Raw genomic sequence first — 20,234 nt, forward strand, 5'->3', positions numbered from 1 at the left:
TGACACATCAATTGTATACAAGGATTAGGGATTGGGCTAACAAGGCGTGATTGGAGGGGGGGGGTAGTTAATGTGTGTGACCAGAGATTGGTTAATGGTCGGATAGAGATTTGGTTTATGTGTGAAAAGAGATTCGGTTGATTTATGATTAGAGGTTGATTAACGTGTGATCAGATATGTGGTTAACAAGGAGTGATTAGGGATGTGAACCCAGAACCACCACCACCACCTAGTGTTACCCCCCACCACCACTAGTGTCTGCCCCCCACCACCGCCCAGAGTGTCCACCCCCCCCACCACCACCTAGTGTCACCCCCACCACCCACCTAGTGTCACCCCCCCACCACCACCTAGTGTCACCCCACCACCACCTAGTGTCACCCCCCACCACCACCTAGTGTCACTCCCCTGTATACCACCTTACCTGTCTACCAGTGCCACCCCTTGCCATCACACCCCGTTCCACTTTAAAGTTTGTGCCATCCCCCAGTGCCACTCCCCTCCCCCCCTATGTTCCACCTCTCAGTACCACCCTCACACTCCTTGCTCCACCTCCCCTCTCGTTCCGCCTCCCCTCCTTGCCAACCTCCAGTGCCCCCCCCGCCCCCTTCGTGGCAGCCGTCGCCCGTGGCCCCCAGCTGCTCGATCATAGGTTTATTGCGCCATTAAATCGTATTATTAGAATTTACGAGGATCCTGTTTAATGGTAGCTCCTCCTGATATCAATTTCCCAGAACTCGGCCCCCACACGGATGTCTGCTGGTTGGTGGGGGTGGAGTGGGTGGTGGATGTGGGTGGCGGATGTGGGTGTGGGTGGTGGGGGCGAGGGATGGTGTGCAGGTTGGCGTGGGTGGGGGGTTGGGTTGCAGGGGGTGGTGGGTGATGGGAAATTGGGTGGTTGGGGTGTGGTATGGGTTGATGGGGTGTGGAGTGGGTGGTGGGTGTAGATGTGGGTGTGGGGATGATGTCGGTGATGGGGGATTTTGTGGGAATTGCAGTGTTGGGGGATGGGTGTTTTGCATGGGTAGACGGTAGATGGTGTGGGGTAGCGGGGGCATGATGTGGGGTAACTATGGGTGATGTGGGTGGCAGAGGGTGGCGTTCATGGCCGGATGGTGGGTGGGGTGGGCGGTGTATGAGTGAAATATGAAGCATGTCGACGGTGTGGGCGGCTACCATCACCTCTCCCTCATTCATAATCTCCTCTCCATCTTCTTTATTCACCTCCTTCCTTCTCCCCTCCTCCTTAACTCCCTGTTCTTCATTCACTTCCTCTTCTCTTTATATATAATCTCATATCTCGTTCACAAACTCGTATGGCATTTTTCCTTCCGTGGCTGAAGTCAACAGAACGGTTGTATTTACGGTAGAGTCTCAGTGCGATTTTGATTTCATTTTGACGGTGTGTGTTGGTGTGTCAGTGGGACAGGTAAATGATTCCTGAAGTGACGTCATACAGGTAGATGGCTCCTGAAGTGACGTCATACAGGTAGATGGCTCCTGAAGTGACGTCATACAGGTAGATGGCTCCTGAAGTGATGTCGTACTGATAGATGGATTCTGAAGTGACGTCACACCTAACGTAACGTAACCAAACCTAACCTAACGTAACCTAACTAAATCTCACTTAACATAAAATAACGTAACGTGACCTAACCTAACGTAATCATAGGTTGTCTGTCTGTATGTCTGGGTAGGAGGAAATGGCGGCCATTGTGGGTGGGCATAGGACATGGGTGGGCTTTTAGGTGGCGAGTATATGGAGTAATGGGCGATTTGCGGGCGGTTGATCTGGGACATTGGGTGAAGTGTGGGCGGCTGGTAGTGGGCGCTGGGTATGGGGCCGAGCATAAGAGACATGAGATGGTTGGGTTGGGGGGGTTGCTGTGGGCGGCAAACATGGGATAAGTGGGCGGCCGTCACCATGATTAAGTGGGGGTCCTTGGCCGCCCACCGCCTGGGAAAGCCGCACCATTAATGAATTTTGTTTGTGTTTATCATGTGGGCGAGTCAATGACACGGGGAGGGGGGGTGAGGGTGGTTGGATGGGGGGGGGAAGGGCGGTGGTTAGGTGAGTGGGTAAATGGGTGGGCAGGGTCAACCCACCAGGACCACTGCTGCCCACGCCCACCATAAGGTCTCCTCCACCTCCTCCTGTGATAAACTTCGTGACCAAATGAGCAGTGGGACATGCACGGTGAGGCAGCCTGTGGTCACACTGCCTCCACACACCCTTGTTGTGCCTTTATACACCTGTTCCTCTGGGTCACAAGGGGGGGGGGTGAGGGAAGGTACTAGGGGTGAGGGAAGCTACTAGGAGGAGAAGGTACTAGGGTGTGGAAGTTACTAGGGGTGAGAGAAGGTACTAGGGGTGAGAGAAGGCATTAGGTGAGGAAGGTACTAGGGGTGAGGGAAGAGGGTGAGGGGAAGGTACTAGGAGGGGAGGGAAGATACTAGGGGTGAGGGAAGATACTAGGGGTGTGGGAAGATACTAGGGGTGAGAAGTTAGTAGGGGTGTGGGAAGATACTAGGGGTGAGGGAAGATACTAGGGGTGAGGGAAGATACTAGGGGGAGGGGCACTAGGGGTGAGGAAAGATGCTAGGGGTGAGGGAAGATACTGGGGATGAGGGAAGATACTAGGGGTGAGGGAAGGAACTAGGGGTGAGGGAAGGAACTAGGGGTGAGGGAAGATAAGAGAAGACGGGCCAATGACGTACCAGGGACGGGCCAAGAGGATACCAGGGACGGGCCAAGGACGTACCACTGACGGGACGGGCCAGCAGGCGGGTGGGAGACAGAGAGAGCCGTAGCTCCCGGGGGGTGTGGCCACGACAGATAGATATTGGAGATAAAATACCATGACAGCGGGAGGTGAGAGACAGTATGGTGAGAGAGAGAGAGAGAGAGAGAGAGAGAGAGAGAGAGAGAGGGAGAGATGTATCATTTTTAGTTACCACCTTAATACAAAACAAATATTTTAGTATCCTGTATTTTCTTCTATTTACATTAAGAAACAGCTAATACTTTCTGTCTGTAATGTGTCATCTTCATGGTCACCTTCACACACTGCTAAATAATTATACACATTGAATAACTGTATAACCTGAGGAGTCAAGTGCTTTAGATTAAACTCAATCAGTCCACGTCTGTATCTTTTGCGTTAGTGCAAGGGGGGGTCGTACGTCTGGCAGTGTATAATGGGGTCCTTTTTGGGGAAAACATCTTTATGGGTTATAATATTGTCAGTGAGTCAGTCGGGAGTTGGGTCGACGAACGCAGTTTAAAATGTCGCCTCTTTGTACGTTTTGATTATATTTATCGTTACTGTGTTTTTATTTATTTATCGCAGCTTGTAACATATGTTCGATAATATGTATGTATTTATGGCTGTATTGCATCATGAATTTACACACACACACACACCAGAGTAATTCCCTCAACTAATGTTTACATATATTTTAGATGTGAATCAGGCAGGTGGCCTGGTTTATGTATATATTTTAGAATGATTAATGCCCCTTAATGAGTATGTTTTATCTCTGTTACAGTCTGGTACCGAGGAGCGAGTGTCGGACATGGAACAGGAGGACAGTCTGGGGCTGCTGGGGGGTCGGGACAGCCCCCTCAAGCCTGGCGGAGGTGTGCCTGAGGGTGAGGACATCCTGGCCAAGCTCCGTCAACAAGTGTCGGCAGCGTCGCTCTTCACGGCCAGGGAGGGGGGCGTGCTCGGCTCCTCTCCGCCCCCGCCAGGCTCACCCAACAATAATAACAGTATTAATAATGGACACAACCTTTACGACCGCCTCCACACCCTCCTGCAGGCCAAGATGAAGAGGGAGGTACGTGCTCCACCTTTATTACATTGTCGTTTATCTTCTGTTTTTGGCCGGGAGGATCGTGGCTCATTGTGCACGATCCTCGCTGTTGTGTTGGTGTGATGATCTTTTGTTTGGGCTGTGTTTATTTTGCTCTAATACGATACATTAGATTATTGAATCGAGTCTGTTATTGAGAAATGATTCAGGTATGTTGTTAGGATATTACAGTGCGATATTGATGGACCAGTATATATAATTTCTCAGTATAAACATCCGCAGTTTATTAATGTAAGCAGACCGTCTCCAAGGTACGACATTTCCATGTTCATTTTGAATAATGTAAGCACATCTGGGACACCGTGGGTGATGGTGAGCATTATAAGTGTGACTCGTCAATATAGTCAGTGATTTACTAGCTATTGTGACCGGCTAATGAATATTGCATGCGACTGTAGGCCATTGTGACGTGAGGGTGGTGTCGCGGTTGGTGGCGGTGTGTGGCAACTGTACGCCCCGCGATGCTTGGCGAAGACGACACGACGCCTAATGACGATGCAACCGACTACGACGACTGCACTGTCATGGAGCCCCGCCTGACGTGAATGGCTAAGAGATCGCTGTAAATAAATAAACTGTATGATTATTAATGGACGATGAGTTACGGGGGACATTCTCTAGGTGGCATTGAGAGCACAGAAGGTATTGAGAGAGCTGGCTGTTACTGGCAACTGTATATGATAATTTAGAATACTGAAGAGAATTCGATTCTCTTAACCAACAAAGAAACAAGAACAATTACTCGATCCTATGGGATTTGGGTTTAGGTTTTGGCCGGAATTCCAGGAAGTGAGCGTAGGTTTAACAATAGATTGACTAACTCTTTGAGAACGATGGTTTAACCGTTCAAGATTATCCCACAAGTCATCGTCCTTAAAGGATGATAACTTAAACCATCATCCTTAAAAGGGTTATAATTAACACTATCGTCCTCAACGAATTAGTGTTTAAACCATCGCCGTCGAAAAGATTATAACTTAAGATGTCTTCCAAAGCTTTTACCATCATCCTCAAAAGGGTTTAACTTCAACCACCGTCCTCAAAAGGTATAAGAAACACGCTTGCACAACACTGTTTCGCCACGTATAAGAACGTAAGAATGGAGGAAACTGCATCGGGCCTATTGACCCTTACTGGGCAGTCCCATTTACACCCAACCCCTATTGCTCATATATCCATCCAACCTCTGTTTGAAGCTATCCAGGGTATTCGAGTTAATAATGATGTTTGGTAACTTGTTCCACTCGTCCACTACTCTATTTCCAAACCAGTGTTTACCTATTTCGCGTCTAAATCTAAATTTGTCTAATTTAAAACCATTGTTACGAGTTCGCTCCTGGTTGGATAGCTTGAGTACCTTTGTAATGTCCCCTTTGTTTATCCCTGATTTTCATTTATACACATCTCTTATATCGCCCCTCACTCTACGTCTCTCGAGGGAGTGCCAATTAAGATGCCTTAACCTGTCTCTGTACTCAAGGGAGGTGACCCTGGTGCTCGAGAGGACAGCGATGGATCATTGAGGTCGCCTCCAAGACCACAAGATCCCACGATTAATTTCTTCAGGTGGCTTTGTTATCTTTAAGTGGAAAATGCACAGAGGGGCACATTTGACCGCTGACAGTGTACACACTTGGATCTTCACAGGTAAAAGTGTACATATGTGGGGTCTGACAGGTAAAGGTGTACACATGTGGAGCCTGACAGGTAATGTGTACACATTGGGTTCTAGTACATTGGTGTTCAAACGTCACAATTATTATGTAAAAGCCAATTATTTCTTAATCAAAGATCAATCTAGGTGGGCAGAGCAGGGTCAGGACAAGCCAGGGCACAGAGTGTGTGTGTGATTATATACTTATCTACTCTGGGGAGATGAGAACTAGAGATATGTTTATCCACGACCCCCTGACGGAGTCATGATGATCCTCCCCATACTGGCCAGATATTATGTAAATAACATTGATTTTGTGTTAAAGGAATATCCTTCCTTCCTTAGGCTTTAGTGAGCCCCTTTATAATATTTATACTGTTTATACTTGTGACACTTGCCAGATGTTTCTGGTGTTAATGTACAGGGGTACCTAGTGACAGCACTAGGATCCCGCTTCCTCTATCAAGGAATAAACAATTGAAGTTGAAATTGAGTTATGTTTTTAACATGTTAATCTCTGCTACAGGAGGAGCTGGAGGGCAATGTTAACATGTTAATCTCTGCTACAGGAGGAGCTGGAGGGTAATGTTAACATGTTAATCTCTGCTACAGGTGGAGCTGGAGGGTAATGTTAACATGTTAATCTCTGCTACAGGAGGAGCTGGAGGGTAATGTTAACATGTTAATCTCTGCTACAGGAGGAGGTGGAGGCTGGAGGGTAATGTTAACATGTTAATCTCTGCTACAGGAGGAGCTGGAGGGTAATGTTAACATGTTAATCTCTGCTACAGGAGGAGCTGGAGGGTAATGTTAACATGTTAATCTCTGCTACAGGAGGAGCTGGAGGGTAATGTTAACATGTTAATCTCTGCTACAGGAGGAGCTGGAGGGTAATGTTAACATGTTAATCTCTGCTACAGGAGGAGCTGGAGGGTAATGTTAACATGTTAATCTCTGCTACAGGAGGAGCTGGAGGGTAATGTTAACATGTTAATCTCTGCTACAGGAGGAGCTGGAGGGTAATGTTAACATGTTAATCTCTGCTACAGGAGGAGGTGGAGGGGGACGAGGACTCGCGCGACCTGGTGCTCCGGGCGGAGGCGTTACAGAGACAGCGGGAGTCACTATTGTCGTCACCACAGGCACTCATGAACGCCATGAGGGGCGGCGGGCCACCCTCGCTGGTGCCGCCCGGGCCACACCTGCCCTTCATCCCCAGTACGGTCGGCCTGCCGCCCACCTCCCAGATGCCACCCACACCCGGGTCGGCAGGATCAAGAGACTCATCTGGCAACGGTACCCGCACGCCCTCCCACACGCCCGAGCCTCACCAGAGTCAGCAGTCCTGGAGCTTTGAGGAGCAGTTCAAACAGGTGAGTTAATTACCTTAATTATGTGTGTGCTACTTTCTATACCTGGGTGTGTTACTTACCTGGGTGTATTACTGTACTTACCTGGGTGTATTACTGACTTACCTGGGTGTATTACTGTACTTACCTGGGTGTATTACTGACGTACCTGGGTGTATTACTGACTTACCTGGGTGTATTACTGTACTTACCTGGGTGTATTACTGACTTACCTGGGTGTATTACTGTACTTACCTGGGTGTATTACTGTACTTACCTGGGTGTATTACTGACTTACCTGGGAGTATTACTGCAATTTACCTGGGTGTATTACTGACTTGCCCAGTGTATTATCACCTGGGTGTATTACTGTACTTACCTGAGTGCATACTGTACTTACCTGGGTGTATTACTTACCTGGGTGTGGCTACTGTACTTACCTGAGTGTATTACTGACTTACCTGGGTGTATTACTGTACTTACCTGGGTGTATTACTTACCTGGGTGTATTACTGTACTTACTCTGGGTGTATTACTGTACTTACCTGGGTGTATACTTTACCTGGGTGTATTACTGTACTTACCTGAGTGTATTACTGACTTACCTGGGTGTATTACTGTACTTACGCGGTGTATTGTACTTACCTGGGTGTATTACTGTACTTACCTGGGTGTATTACTGTACTTACCTGAGTGTATTACTGCACTTCACGGGTGTATTACTGCAATTTACCTGCGCACATTTACCTGGGTGTATTACTGTACTTTACCTGGGTGTACATTGTACTTACCTGGGTGTATTACTGACTTACCTGGGTGTATTACTGTACTTACGTGGGTGTATTACTGTACTTACCTGGGTGTATTACTGTACTTACCTGGGTGTATTACTGTATTACTGTACTTACCTGGGTGTATTACTGACTTACCTGGGTGTATTACTTACCTGGGTGTATTACTGTACCCTGGGTGTATTACTGTACTTACTTACCTGGGTGTATTACTGTACTTACCTGGGTGTATTACTGTACTTACCTGGGTGTATTACTGTACTTACCTGGGTGTATTACTGTACTTACCTGGGTGTATTACTGACTTACCTGGGTGTATTACTGACTTACCTGGGTGTATTACTGTACTTACCTGGGTGTATTACTGTACTTACCTGGGTGTATTACTGACTTACCTGGGTGCATTACTTACCTGGGTGTATTACTGTACTTACCTGGGTGTATTACTGTACTTACCTGGGTGTATTACTCTACTTACCTGGGTGTATTACTGTACTTACCTGGGTGTATTACTGTACTTACCTGGGTGTGTTACTTTCTAAACCTGGGTGTGTTACTGTACTTACCTGGGCGTATCACTTTCCATACCAAGGTGTGTTACCTTATTTACTTGGGTGTGTTACCTCATTTTCCGGGGTTTGTTACTTCCCTTACCTGGGTATGTTACTTATCTGGGTGTGCTACTTACCTGGGTGTTACCTTACTTACCTGAACTGGGTGTGTTACCATAACTTACCTGGGTGTTACCATACCTTAGGTCCTGGAGTTTGAGCTGAAGGAGACCAGTCAGCCTCCATAAATCACCAGTTAACACACACATAGTTTGTTGATGTAGGTAACATAGAGGAGGAGCAACAAGCATCAGGCGAACCTCCCCCTCGACGCTGGATTTATTTTTGTAAACAATGTAGTCCACTCATCACACGTGTCCCCGACAGCTCCTTCGTCACCTCGGGCACCACTGGAAGACGGATCTCTTGTTGTTGTTGTCATGGTCTGTTGAAAGTCGCCTTTACTGTAGCTGCCTCCTGGTTGTTGATCCTGTAGTGTGATCTTTAGACAGCGTTTGGTTGGTCTTGTATGTCGAGGAGCCAAACTGCTGGTGGAGAAGGAGTGAGATGTGTTATTATGGTAATGAGGCAGACGGGTTCTCTTATTACGTGATCCTTGCCACAAAGAAGTAACACATCAGTTTCCTCTTGTAGCGTGAAGACATTATCAATACTTCGTGTATTTAAAAGGCGAAAAAAGTGAAGATTAAACTTAGTAAAATATTAGGTTTACGTCACATGACGGTAGGGTAGGTCCCCATTTGTTTACTTAAAACAGGTCATTACTAACGTCTGGGTGCATTATGGTAGACGGTGCTGGGGCGGTACTTAACCTGTCAGTGGGCTCGAACACCTCCCCCTGGCCGTGAGCTCCGTCGTGTTCCCTTCAGCTCACTATTACTTGCTCAGCGTCGACGGTCAGAGCGCCGCATACATTAAAAACTTCCTCACGATTTACTGTTCAATATACATTCTGTAATTAGTATTTCCCTGCCACGCGCGGAGGACAACTCGTGTTATATCTGGCGGGAGGTGTCGCGGCGGCTGTGTAGTGAGTGTGTTGCTCGGCTCGGCGGTGGTACTGTGCGTTGCCTGCCCCCTCCATCATCCCCCACACAGCGGCGGGATTCCTTTATTATCAAGCCGCATGCGACGGCCCAGCCATAACTCGAGCGGTGGCGAGGCGCTCAAGCGTGCGAGACGTGTAACAACTGAGGCGCCGCCGCGGAGGGTGTGTTATGACGCTGTTTTGGCAGCTCACACCCGCGTCACCAGCACCACCTTGCGCATCCCGACTGTCTTCTTTATGCTTGTGTTTGAAAACAATCCCGCGCACTGTATTACCTCCATTGTACGTTTTAGCGAGTTACGTCACTGTTGTTGTTGTGGCTCTCCTTAATAATGCTGAAAACATTTCTTTGTGTGACAGCAGCTCCATGTTAATGTTACTAGCGGAGTTTGACAAATTTACTGAATACAGAACATTAAAGTTTTACTGGCGTCTGTTTATGGTACTGAACACGAGGTTAGGATTATCTTAACACTCGAGTGCCTATAACAGAGATGACAACACACACAACCCCCACACAGACACCCACCACACACAACCCCCACACAGACACCTCACACACACACACACACACACACAACCCCACACCACACAGACACAGAGACACAACCCCACACAGACACAACCCCACACAGACACAACCCCACACACACACACACACACACAGACACAACCTCCACACAGACACAACACACACAGACACACAGACACAACTCCACACACAGACACACACCCCACAGACACCCCCCACACAGACACAGCCCCCACACACAACCCCCACACACAGACACACCCCCCACACAGACACAACCCCCACACACAGACACCCACACACACAACCCCACACACACAACCCCACACAGACACAACCCCCACACAGCCCCACAACACCCCACACACACAACCCCCACACAGACACTCCACACAGACAACCCCCCACACAGACACAACCCCACAGACAGACACAACCCCCACAGACACACAGACACACAGACACACACCCCATACAGACACAACCCCACACAGACACAACCCCCACACAGACACCACAGACACAACCCCACACACAACCCCCCACCCCACACAAACCCCCACACAGACACAACCCCCACACAGACACACACACAGACACACACAGACACAACACACAGACACAGCCCCACACAGACCAACCAGACACAACCCCCACAACACACACAACCCCACACAGACACACACACCCCCACAACCCCACACAGACACCCCACACACACAACAGACACACACACACAGACACACACAGACCCTCCACAGACACAGACACACACACACACACACACAACCCCCACACAGACACAACCCCCACAGACACAACCCCACACACAGACTGCCCAACCCCCACACAGACCCCCACACCCCACCACACACACCAGCAACCCCACACGCAACCCCCCACACACGCAACCCCCACACACAGCCCCCACACACACTCCCCTCCCCCACACAAAACGCCCACACAACCATCTCCCCACACACACACCCACCACACCCCCACACATACAACCTCCTCTTCCCACACACATACCCCTCCCCACACTCCCCCACATAAACACCATACAACCTCCCTCACACACACCTCCCCCACCCCCCCCACACACCTCCCCACACACCCCTCCCCACCCCCCACACACACATACACACTATCTACCTGATAAGAATTGCAGTTGATAATTACACCTATGATACCATCTCTCAGCACGCATCTGTTATTTTAATCCTCGGCCAGGTACTGTGTTTTACTGACGGGTGTAATTAAGCTGAGGCAGTTTACGTACAAGGACAATTCAACGTGTATTGATCGCGTTCAGGTTGTTGGAGTGACGGTGACCGCAAAACAACCGCTACTACTGTACATCCTGGTTTCCGTCACTGGTGGATATTGTATTGGTGTTTGTGGGGTGGGATGTGTTTGTGTGTACTGTATACTTATGTGTAAGTGCGATTGTATGTATTGGCCCATACTGGGCAGTCCCGTTTACACCCAACCCCTATTGCTCATTTATATCCATCCAACCTATGTTTAAGCTATCCAGCGTATTCGAGTTAATGATGATATTTGGTAACCTGTTCCACTCATCCACTACTCTTATTTCCTAACCAGTGTTTACCTATTTCGCGCCTAAATCTAAATTTGTCTAATTTAAAACCATTGTTACGAATTCGCTCCTGGTTGGATAGTTTGAGTACCTTTGTAATGTCCCCTTTGTTCAGCCCTGACTTCCATTTATACACCTCTAGCATATCGCCCCTCACTCTACGTCTCTCGAGGGAGTGCAAATTAAGATGCTTTAACCTGTCTCTGTACTCACGGTTCCTAATGCCCGGGATTAATCTTGTCATTCACCTCTGAATTCTTTCTAAGGATTCTATATCCATTCTGTAATACGGTGACCAGAATTTAACTGCGTAATCCAGGTGAGGTCTGACAAGCGGAAGATATAATTTAAGGATGACCTTGCTAGTCTTGTAACTAACACTCCTTTGTATGAAACCAAGTACTTTATTAGCCTTGTTTCGAGCAAATACACATTGTTTACCTGGCTTAAGATTCCTACTTATCATAACTCCTAAGTATTTCTGAGTCGGATTTCTCTAAACAACGTTGTTCATCTGGTATCTGGTTTCTCTGTTTACATCTCTTAAACTGGGTACTTTACATGTATGTATGTATGTATGTATGTATGTATGTATGTATGTATGTATGTATGTATTCGATGTGTGTGTTTGTGTACTGTATGTTTATGTATGTGTAAGCACGTATTTATAAGTGTATATGTTTTATAATTACGGATATAAAGTTTTCGTTTTGCATATCAATAAAAGGAAAATATAGTTTAAATTACTCGCCTCATTGTTACGACAGAGCCCCGTCTACCTGGCAGCTGTACTGTACACCAAGTGGGTATCTGATGCCCCACACCATCTGCCGGGCATGAGCGTAATACTAATGTGTGTGTGTGTGTGTGTGTGTGTGTGTGTGTGTGTATGTGTGTATGTGTGTGTGTGTGTGTGTGTGTTTCAGGTCTTCAGGTCAACTCGTTAACCCCCTTGTGTGTTACCTCAAGCTTCTGTGGATTAAGGAAGGAAAAAAAATGTAAACAACTCGGTGGAAGACAATTAGTAGCGAGTCAGATGTTATCATTGTTATCATATTATCATCACCAGGTAGGTAGGGGGGGGGCGATAATATATACTCTTTATATTAATGGTGATGAACTGTTACCTGTGACAGCTATAATAAAGTTGAATATATAAGACAACTTGAAATAAAATGTACTTACTATTGTCAGGTAAATGATGATGGTGATGGTGACAGGTGCTGCTTTGTATCCCCCATCAGATAAAACAAAATAAATTCTAAAAATGGAAAATTTATTAGGCACGTGTTTTTTTTTTTTTAATTAATGTTCCTTGTTGTGAAAATTATATGTTTGTGGATGTAATGTTTGGGGGTGGGGGTGGGGGTCGAGATTCACAAAAGATCGTAAAGGTGAATGTTTCCTGGTGTGGGAAGATACAAGAGTGAACTTATCTTGTTGACTTTAACAAAAAATAACATGGGAATAACACCGATATTTTACCTTAACTAGATACGTTCATTTAACACACACTACTTTTACTACATACGTTCACTTAACATTGAGAGAATATACCTTAACTGGTGAAGGCAGAGTTTGTGTTAAGTGAACGTATCTAGTTAAGGTACAGTGTGTTAAATGAACGTAACCAGTTAAGGTATAGTCTCAGTGTTAAATGAACGTAACCAGTTAAGGTAGAGTCTCAGTGTTAAATGAACGTCTCTAGTTAAGGTATAGTCTCAGTGTTAAATGAACGTCTCTAGTTAAGGTAGAGTCTCAGTGTTAAGTGAACGTCTCTGGTTAAGGTATAGTCTCTGTGTTAAATGAACGTCTCTAGTTAAGGTAGAGTCTCAGTGTTAAGTGAACGTCTCTGGTTAAGGTAGAGTCTCAGTGTTAAATGAACGTCTCTAGTTAAGGTAGAGTCTCAGTGTTAAGTGAACGTCTCTGGTTAGGTAGAGTCTCAGTGTTAAATGAACGTCTCTAGTTAAGTAGAGTCTCAGTGCAATTTTGAAACTTAAATTTGTATTTTATCTCAAGTCAACCAGTTAAGTGCACCTTTACATCTTCGCTAACGTTCAATATTTATCTTAACCTTTGTCAATCTGGTGTGTGTGTGTGTGTGTGTGTGTGTGTGTGTGTGTGTGTGTGTGTGTAGTATTAACGGCCACCGGAAATAGTGAGCGGCGTCATGACTTGTACTGTTATGCTGTCCTGCGTGAGAGAGAGAGAGAGAGAGAGAGAGAGAGAGAGAGAGAGAGAATTTGAACTAACTCTATTTTCTCTCCCTGTGCGACGTCTCCAGGTAAATGAATTCGAGTAATTAAGTGTGAATATAAATCATCATACCTGTAATTAAGACTACCAGGTATCACTCGCGTCTTCAACACCCGAACAAGAAGCTAAGGTGATGATGATGATGATGATGATGACATTATTAGGGCGTCATTATGAGTCAAAACAACAGTATGGCCCCCCTGGATATTATCTCCTTTAGTATATCACAAAATAATAAGGTCTTCACAATACATACCCCAACGGTTTATTTAATAGTTCTTAATAAACTTTGAGGGACGTGAAGTATAGTTGGTCTTTAGCGGACGTTATATGATAAACTTAATATATACCTATAAACATATTGTATACGCATGAAGGTATAACTCATTTATTATTCATATATACTACATATATACTTAGCTATAATATACACACACTTGTATACTCATTTAATATATGCTAATATGTATGATATATAACGCATTTATTATTCATATATACCGGTATATATATATATATATATATACATTCATTTATATATATACTTAAGACTCATTTATTTTCGAGGGAGTTAAGTATTTCCCTTCTCTGTACTTGATGTATGAAGTACACTTGTGCAAGTCCCTTATGGTGGAGAGAGAGAGTCTGTCCGTGTACATGTTGGTGGAACTATTGTAAACACTGTAGCGCCTGTGGTCTTGTCCAGCCGTGGTCTTTGTTACCTGTGGTTTTGTCCAGCCGTGGTCTTTGTTAGCTAAGGTTTTGTCCAGCTTTGGTCTTTGTTTGCTAAGGTTTTGTCCAGCTTTGGTCTTTGTTTGCTAAGGTTTTGTCCAGCTTTGGTCTTTGTTTGCTAAGGTTTTGTCCAGCTTTGGTCTTTGTTAGCTGAGGTTTTATCCATCCGTGGTCTTTGTGAGCTAATATTTTGTCCATCCGTGGTCTTGCCTAGTCGCCAGGTGAAGCGACAGTCAAGTGAGTGTGTGCTCCTTTATAAATCAAACGTCCTTCAGGTACGCCATCATAAATAGAACGTTTTTCGAAGGCGCCATCACAATTACACGTCATTCAGCTGCACCATCACATTTACCCCGTCCACCATTTGCACCAGCGCCATCAACCTACCGGCCGTTCACTTGCAACATCGACCTCGTGTGTCAGCTCCGGCTAGACCGTCATTTTGTCAGGGTCTGTGATGCACGATGCCTCTCCTTCGTATAGGACCCTGTAGCTCCCTATCCCTAGAGGATCGTTGAGGTCCTTCGGCTCTTTGTGGAACAGACTTCTTAGATCTCTTAACAGACTGTAGTGTTCTCCCTCTCTTTCTCTGTCTCTCTCAATCGGGTTTGGGATGAGTTTTGAGATAATAAAAAGCCGCCTGTAATCCCCGCACCAGCATGATGTGTTGGCAGTGGAGCAGGATGAAGGGCCTTGGGTCGGCCCTAATAACAATGATTAAGGTATCGTCCGGAGTGTCCATCATGAGAGGGTCGGCCCGACCAGCCAGTCACGCGCCGCCACCCGTCATCTCCGCTTGTGATTGGTCGCCGAGGCCCGCCGCCATTACTAAATATATTTCCAGAAGTGCTTATTTGACTCCCCCGGCGGAACACTCGCCCCTGGTCCTGCTAGAAATCGAATTATCCCCAGTACACTTAGGTAGGAATAATGGAATATGGAAATATAAGAGCGAAACGTGTAATTGAAGGAGGAGGTATACATTGCATGCATCGGTTCAATAACAAAGGCCATTGCAAGACTGAGAAACATTTCCCCAACTCGTAATTTGCATACAAAGATATATGGGCCTTGTGTGATAATACTGTGTAATTACCGACGTCTTCCTACCGTTTGTGTTTGTGTTCACCAAATGACTGGCTGATGGAAAAGTGTCGCCTGTCAGTTCGCGTTTGTTCGCTCGTCACCGCCTCAGTTTATTATTGGCTTTGTCTTATTGGTTAACGTGGCGATGTTTATTGTGTCGTTGTCTGAGTAGTGTCGTGTAAACTAAACACCTGGACGTGTACTTGTTATTTTAATAAACTTAAGAGTTGTTAAGTGCTCTCTCTCTCTCTCTCTCTCTCTCTCTCTCTCTCTCAAGACAAGATCGTCCCTTAAACAGCATTGGCAGTTACGTTTCTGTTACCTCGTCTATGTTCCAGGCGTTATCACTTCTTTTCATTTTTATTCCCTAAAATCATCATAAAAGTTTACATTGACAGATAGAAAATACAGTTGTGTAATGCATTAGTTGTTGTTCTGTATAAGTGACCAGTAGTGTGATGTGAGGAATAGTGAATTGAATTATATGTGTAGGGTCACCTGAAGATTAGACACCTTCACCTTATTTCACCTGGTGATTAAAACCCCGATTGTTACCTGGAGGAGTTAGGTTAGATGCATTACGTTAGATTAGGTTAAAATAGGTTAGATTAGATTTGGTTAACTTAGGTTAGGTTAGGTTAGCATCAAGGTGTTTAACTGGTGAAATAAGCTGGGGTGGCTAATCTTCAGGTGGTGTAATGTGTGGGATAGAGGGTGTTGTGTTGAGCGTCGTGGTTGGCACTGTACTGTCGTCATGAGTGCCTTCAGTGCCATGATCTCATCTCCACGTCATCATCGTCACCACCATCATTAGGGCACACACACACACACACACACACACACACACACACACACACATACTGGCACACACTTAAGATATACACACAGTAGTAGGTATCAGAGACGAGACAGATAGACAGACAGACAGACAGACAGACAGACAGACAGACACAATTAGACAGCCAGACAGCTACCTATACTTACAACTACTTTTACACCTGAACTCTATCTCTCACTCTCACTTCAACCCATTCTTCAAGGTCAGACAGACAGACAGACAACCAGCCAGACAGACAGACAGACAGACAGACAGACAGACAGACAGACAGACACAATTAGACAGCCAGACAGACAGCCAGACAGCTACCTACCTATACTTACAACTACTTTTACACCTGAACTCCATCTCTCACTCCCCCATTCCTCAAGGTCAATTATCCATTTAGCTCTGCGACATAAATCTCTCGTTGAAACCTCCATAGTTCATTCCCTCTTCCACTTCATTCCCTCGTCCACCATTAGCATTCTTTATGGTATATACTAGATCATAGTACATGCCAGCCATCACTGTTTGGAGAGGTTACTATAGAGGGTCTTATATGAAGTAGTCCAATAGTGTTCCTGGGGTAGATTTTTTAGTTGTGGTTGGACTGACTGACTGACTGGCGGACTGATGGACTGACTGACTGATATCTCTCTCTCTCTCTCTCTCTCTCTCTCTCTCTCTCTCTCTCTCTCTCTCTCTCTCTCTCTCTCTCTCTCTCTCTCTCTCTCTCTAGGTAGGAACAGGTTTAGGACGGTGGACTGTAATGATAGACTTGGGCCAATGCAACTCTGTACTGGCCTCATCTAGATGCTCTCTCTCTCTCTCTCTCTCTCTCTCTCTCTCTCTCTCTCTCTCTCTCTCTCTCTCTCTCTCTCTCTCTAAGGTACACCTCGAGGGAGAGAAGTTGTCACCTATATAATCTCTTTAAGTTTGGTCTCGAATGCACAGGTGAATCGTGCATCCACCTGGTAGGAGTCACTCGGCCCTGCGTCGTATACTAGAAGTGAAGTCATGTGGCACACTGGGTGATATAGCTGAGGTGTGGGAGCCAAGAGGTATATTTTACACGTTTTGGGTGAAGATGTGTTGTATTTTAGGTGAATCGTGTGTGTTGCTTAATGGTCAAGAGTCATCCGTTTGAAGCCAAGAGTCATTTTCGTCTAGTCTCAAGGTCTTAAGAGAAATACTCATTACAATATATTATAGGTTAAGTATATGTGTCGGCCAAGCGCATGGATGAACTCTGCGTTGGGGTGGAGATGAGCCATGCGTTGGGGTGGAGATGAGCCATGCGTTGGGGTGGAGATGAGCCATGCGTTGGGGTGGAGATGAGCCATGCGTTAGGTGGTGTGTGTGTGTGTGTGTGTGTGTGTGTGTGTGTGTGTGTGTGTGTGTGTGTGTGTGTGTGTGTGTGTGTGTGTGTGTGTGTGACATAATCAGGAAGGAAATTATATATATATATCTATTATTTATGTTCCTGTTATGAGGGAAGAAAAACTACGAAAGTGATTTGTTGACCTGTTTATCGAGTTATCTTGACCTGTTTAACGAGTTATCTTGACCTGTTTAACGAGTTCTTCAGGTAAACTCCTCGTGGCATCAGACCTGTTTAGTGTTATTTGCTGCTTCCAGGATTTATTACCAAACGATCACATCCTTCGCTTAACATTATGAGAATGAACTCGTTGATGCCTCCTTCGTTTAATATTGACTGTGAACGCGTTAATATTTATTGCCCGTCAGTACTGCATTATTAACCGAGGTCATCCTTCGTTCAGCATAAAGCCTTTACTCGTTGATCGTCGGACAATGAACGAGTTGACGGTTCTGGGTAAACACAAGAAATACACTCTGCCACGTTAGTTGAGTGATACGGTATATATAATTTGTAATAAAAGTTTAAAGTCCTGCTATAATAGTCGAGATAAGTTTATTTCTCCAGAAACAGGGCCACCATTTGCAATGACGTCACCACCTTCCCTGCACGGATGGAGATACGAGTCAATTTAGAAGTAATGACATTGTCTGGACTTAGTTTTGATAATGCCTGATGCCAGGTGAACATGACAACATAGTGCTATTATTGTTTTGATGATTCACTAATGAACCACTGGGATATATCATCATTTATATTAATTAATGGGTAAAAATTTACTTTAAATACCATAAGTATTTGGATGTTTAGTTCGAGATGGGCTATAACAGTATTGGGTAAATGTTAAATTTTGGTCATCCCTGTACTTAGACATGCAGACTATGTTTTATTTCTATCGGAAATCACTAGTTTTGAGTTACAATCCCCCCCCCCCTTTACCGGTGTATGTTAAGCTAACCTTATAATTCATCATACCCTTACCTAACCTAACCTAACATATGACCTGTATTTTCTTGTGCGATCGAAAAATGTTTTGTGACAGAAATCCCATAGAGATAATGTGTCTTATTGTTTAAAGTACTTTATCCCATAATTAGAATCTTAGGTTCCCGTAAGATTCCGGGACTTAGAAACCTTCCCAGTCAAGATAGATTAAAGAAACTAAACTTGCATTCTCTAGAAAGACGAAGAGTGCGGGGAGAAAGGAATCAATAAAGGGGATGTAGATGAAGTTCTTATAATATCCGAGCAGGATAGGACTCGGAGCAACGGATTTAAGTTGGATAAGTTTAGGTTTAGGAAGGAACTGGTTCACAAATAGGGTGGTGGACGAGTGGAACAAGCTTACCAACTTTGTAGTAAGTGCTGGGACGCTGGGAAAGTTTTAAAAGGAGGCTGGATGGATTCATGGATGATAGAGAGTGGTAGTAACTCTCGACAGGAGCTGCCAAGCACAGGCCAACCGGCCTATTGCAGACTCCTTATTTTCTTAAGTTCTTATGACCAATACCATAATAATACCAATATTGTTTGGAATATTTATAGTTTTATACTATGAAATTAGTAGAAAGGGGCAGCTAATATCTATTGACTTGGTAAATGTGCTTCGGAATATTTATATATTCAATATAGTATTACTGTGTTGCACAGTAAAGCACAATTAATTATCTAATAATATTTATTTACAGAGCCGATCAGCCGAGAAGGTTGGACAACTAGTTCCAGGGTTCATCAAGGCAAATTAAATAAATTTACCCAAAGTAGATGTGTTTATGATAGTAGAGTATTATCAAGAACTCGGCCGTCCAGCTATGAAGGGCGTTAAATAACATCTGTCATCTGATCATCCCCTGGCCTTGGTCGTCCCTAGTCCTTCCACAACATTAAATATAAACACCAGTGACGAAAACTTCCCTGTTGGAGTTATCGGTCTTGTGCATCATTCTGGCACCACCAAGTAAACACACACGATGATACTTGAGCAGTAATTTATTATAACCTAAAAGTAAGGTATGCTTGTGTATATCAACATTGTATATGGCCACAAGTTCTGTATTTCTGCTGGTAACAACACATACCAGGCTCCTGCTCTGCGTCACAACTAATCACGGAGCTTTTCGTAGTCACGTGACTTTTTAGCAACTTTAACCCTCATTTTTTGCAACTTTTGGCCTAATGTATTTAAATATATCATTACCATAGTGAATTGAAGCGTTTTCCTTACCCATTGACCTGCCATCTTATGAAAAATTTCCGATCGACAACATTGGGTGCCTGGGGCTGTCATAGAGGTGTGTGGAGGAGAGGTTGGGTTTGGTTATACTAGGTTAGGTTGTGTTATGCTAGGTTAGGTTGTGTGGTGCTAGGTTTGGTTGTGTTGTGCTAGGTTGTGTGAATTGCTAGGGTTGGGTTGTGTGGTGCTAGGTTGGGTTGTGTGGTGCTAGGTTAGGTTGTGTGTGCTAGGTTAGTTGTGTGGTGCTAGGTTGGGTTGTGTGGTGCTGTGGGGTTTGGCTGTGTTATACTAGGTTAGGGCT

General features: G+C 45.2%; 1 protein-coding gene across 1 annotated transcript in view; it reads left to right on the top strand.

Annotated features, from left to right (window-relative positions):
- The window catches only part of LOC121867130, a 71,237-nt gene extending 51,368 nt beyond the window's left edge, over positions 1-19,869 (top strand). The window contains exons 2-4 of the mRNA XM_042366886.1: positions 3,550-3,840; positions 6,580-6,903; positions 19,389-19,869. Coding sequence (XP_042222820.1) covers positions 3,550-3,840; positions 6,580-6,903; positions 19,389-19,445 — 672 coding nt within the window. The 3' untranslated portion in view covers positions 19,446-19,869. The remainder of the gene's footprint in view (positions 1-3,549; positions 3,841-6,579; positions 6,904-19,388) is intronic.
- The last annotated feature ends 365 nt before the right edge of the window (positions 19,870-20,234 follow it).

The sequence above is a fragment of the Homarus americanus genome, unplaced genomic scaffold (genome assembly GCF_018991925.1).
Source record: "Homarus americanus isolate GMGI-L3 unplaced genomic scaffold, GMGI_Hamer_2.0 scaffold6317, whole genome shotgun sequence".
Taxonomy (NCBI): domain Eukaryota; kingdom Metazoa; phylum Arthropoda; class Malacostraca; order Decapoda; family Nephropidae; genus Homarus; species Homarus americanus.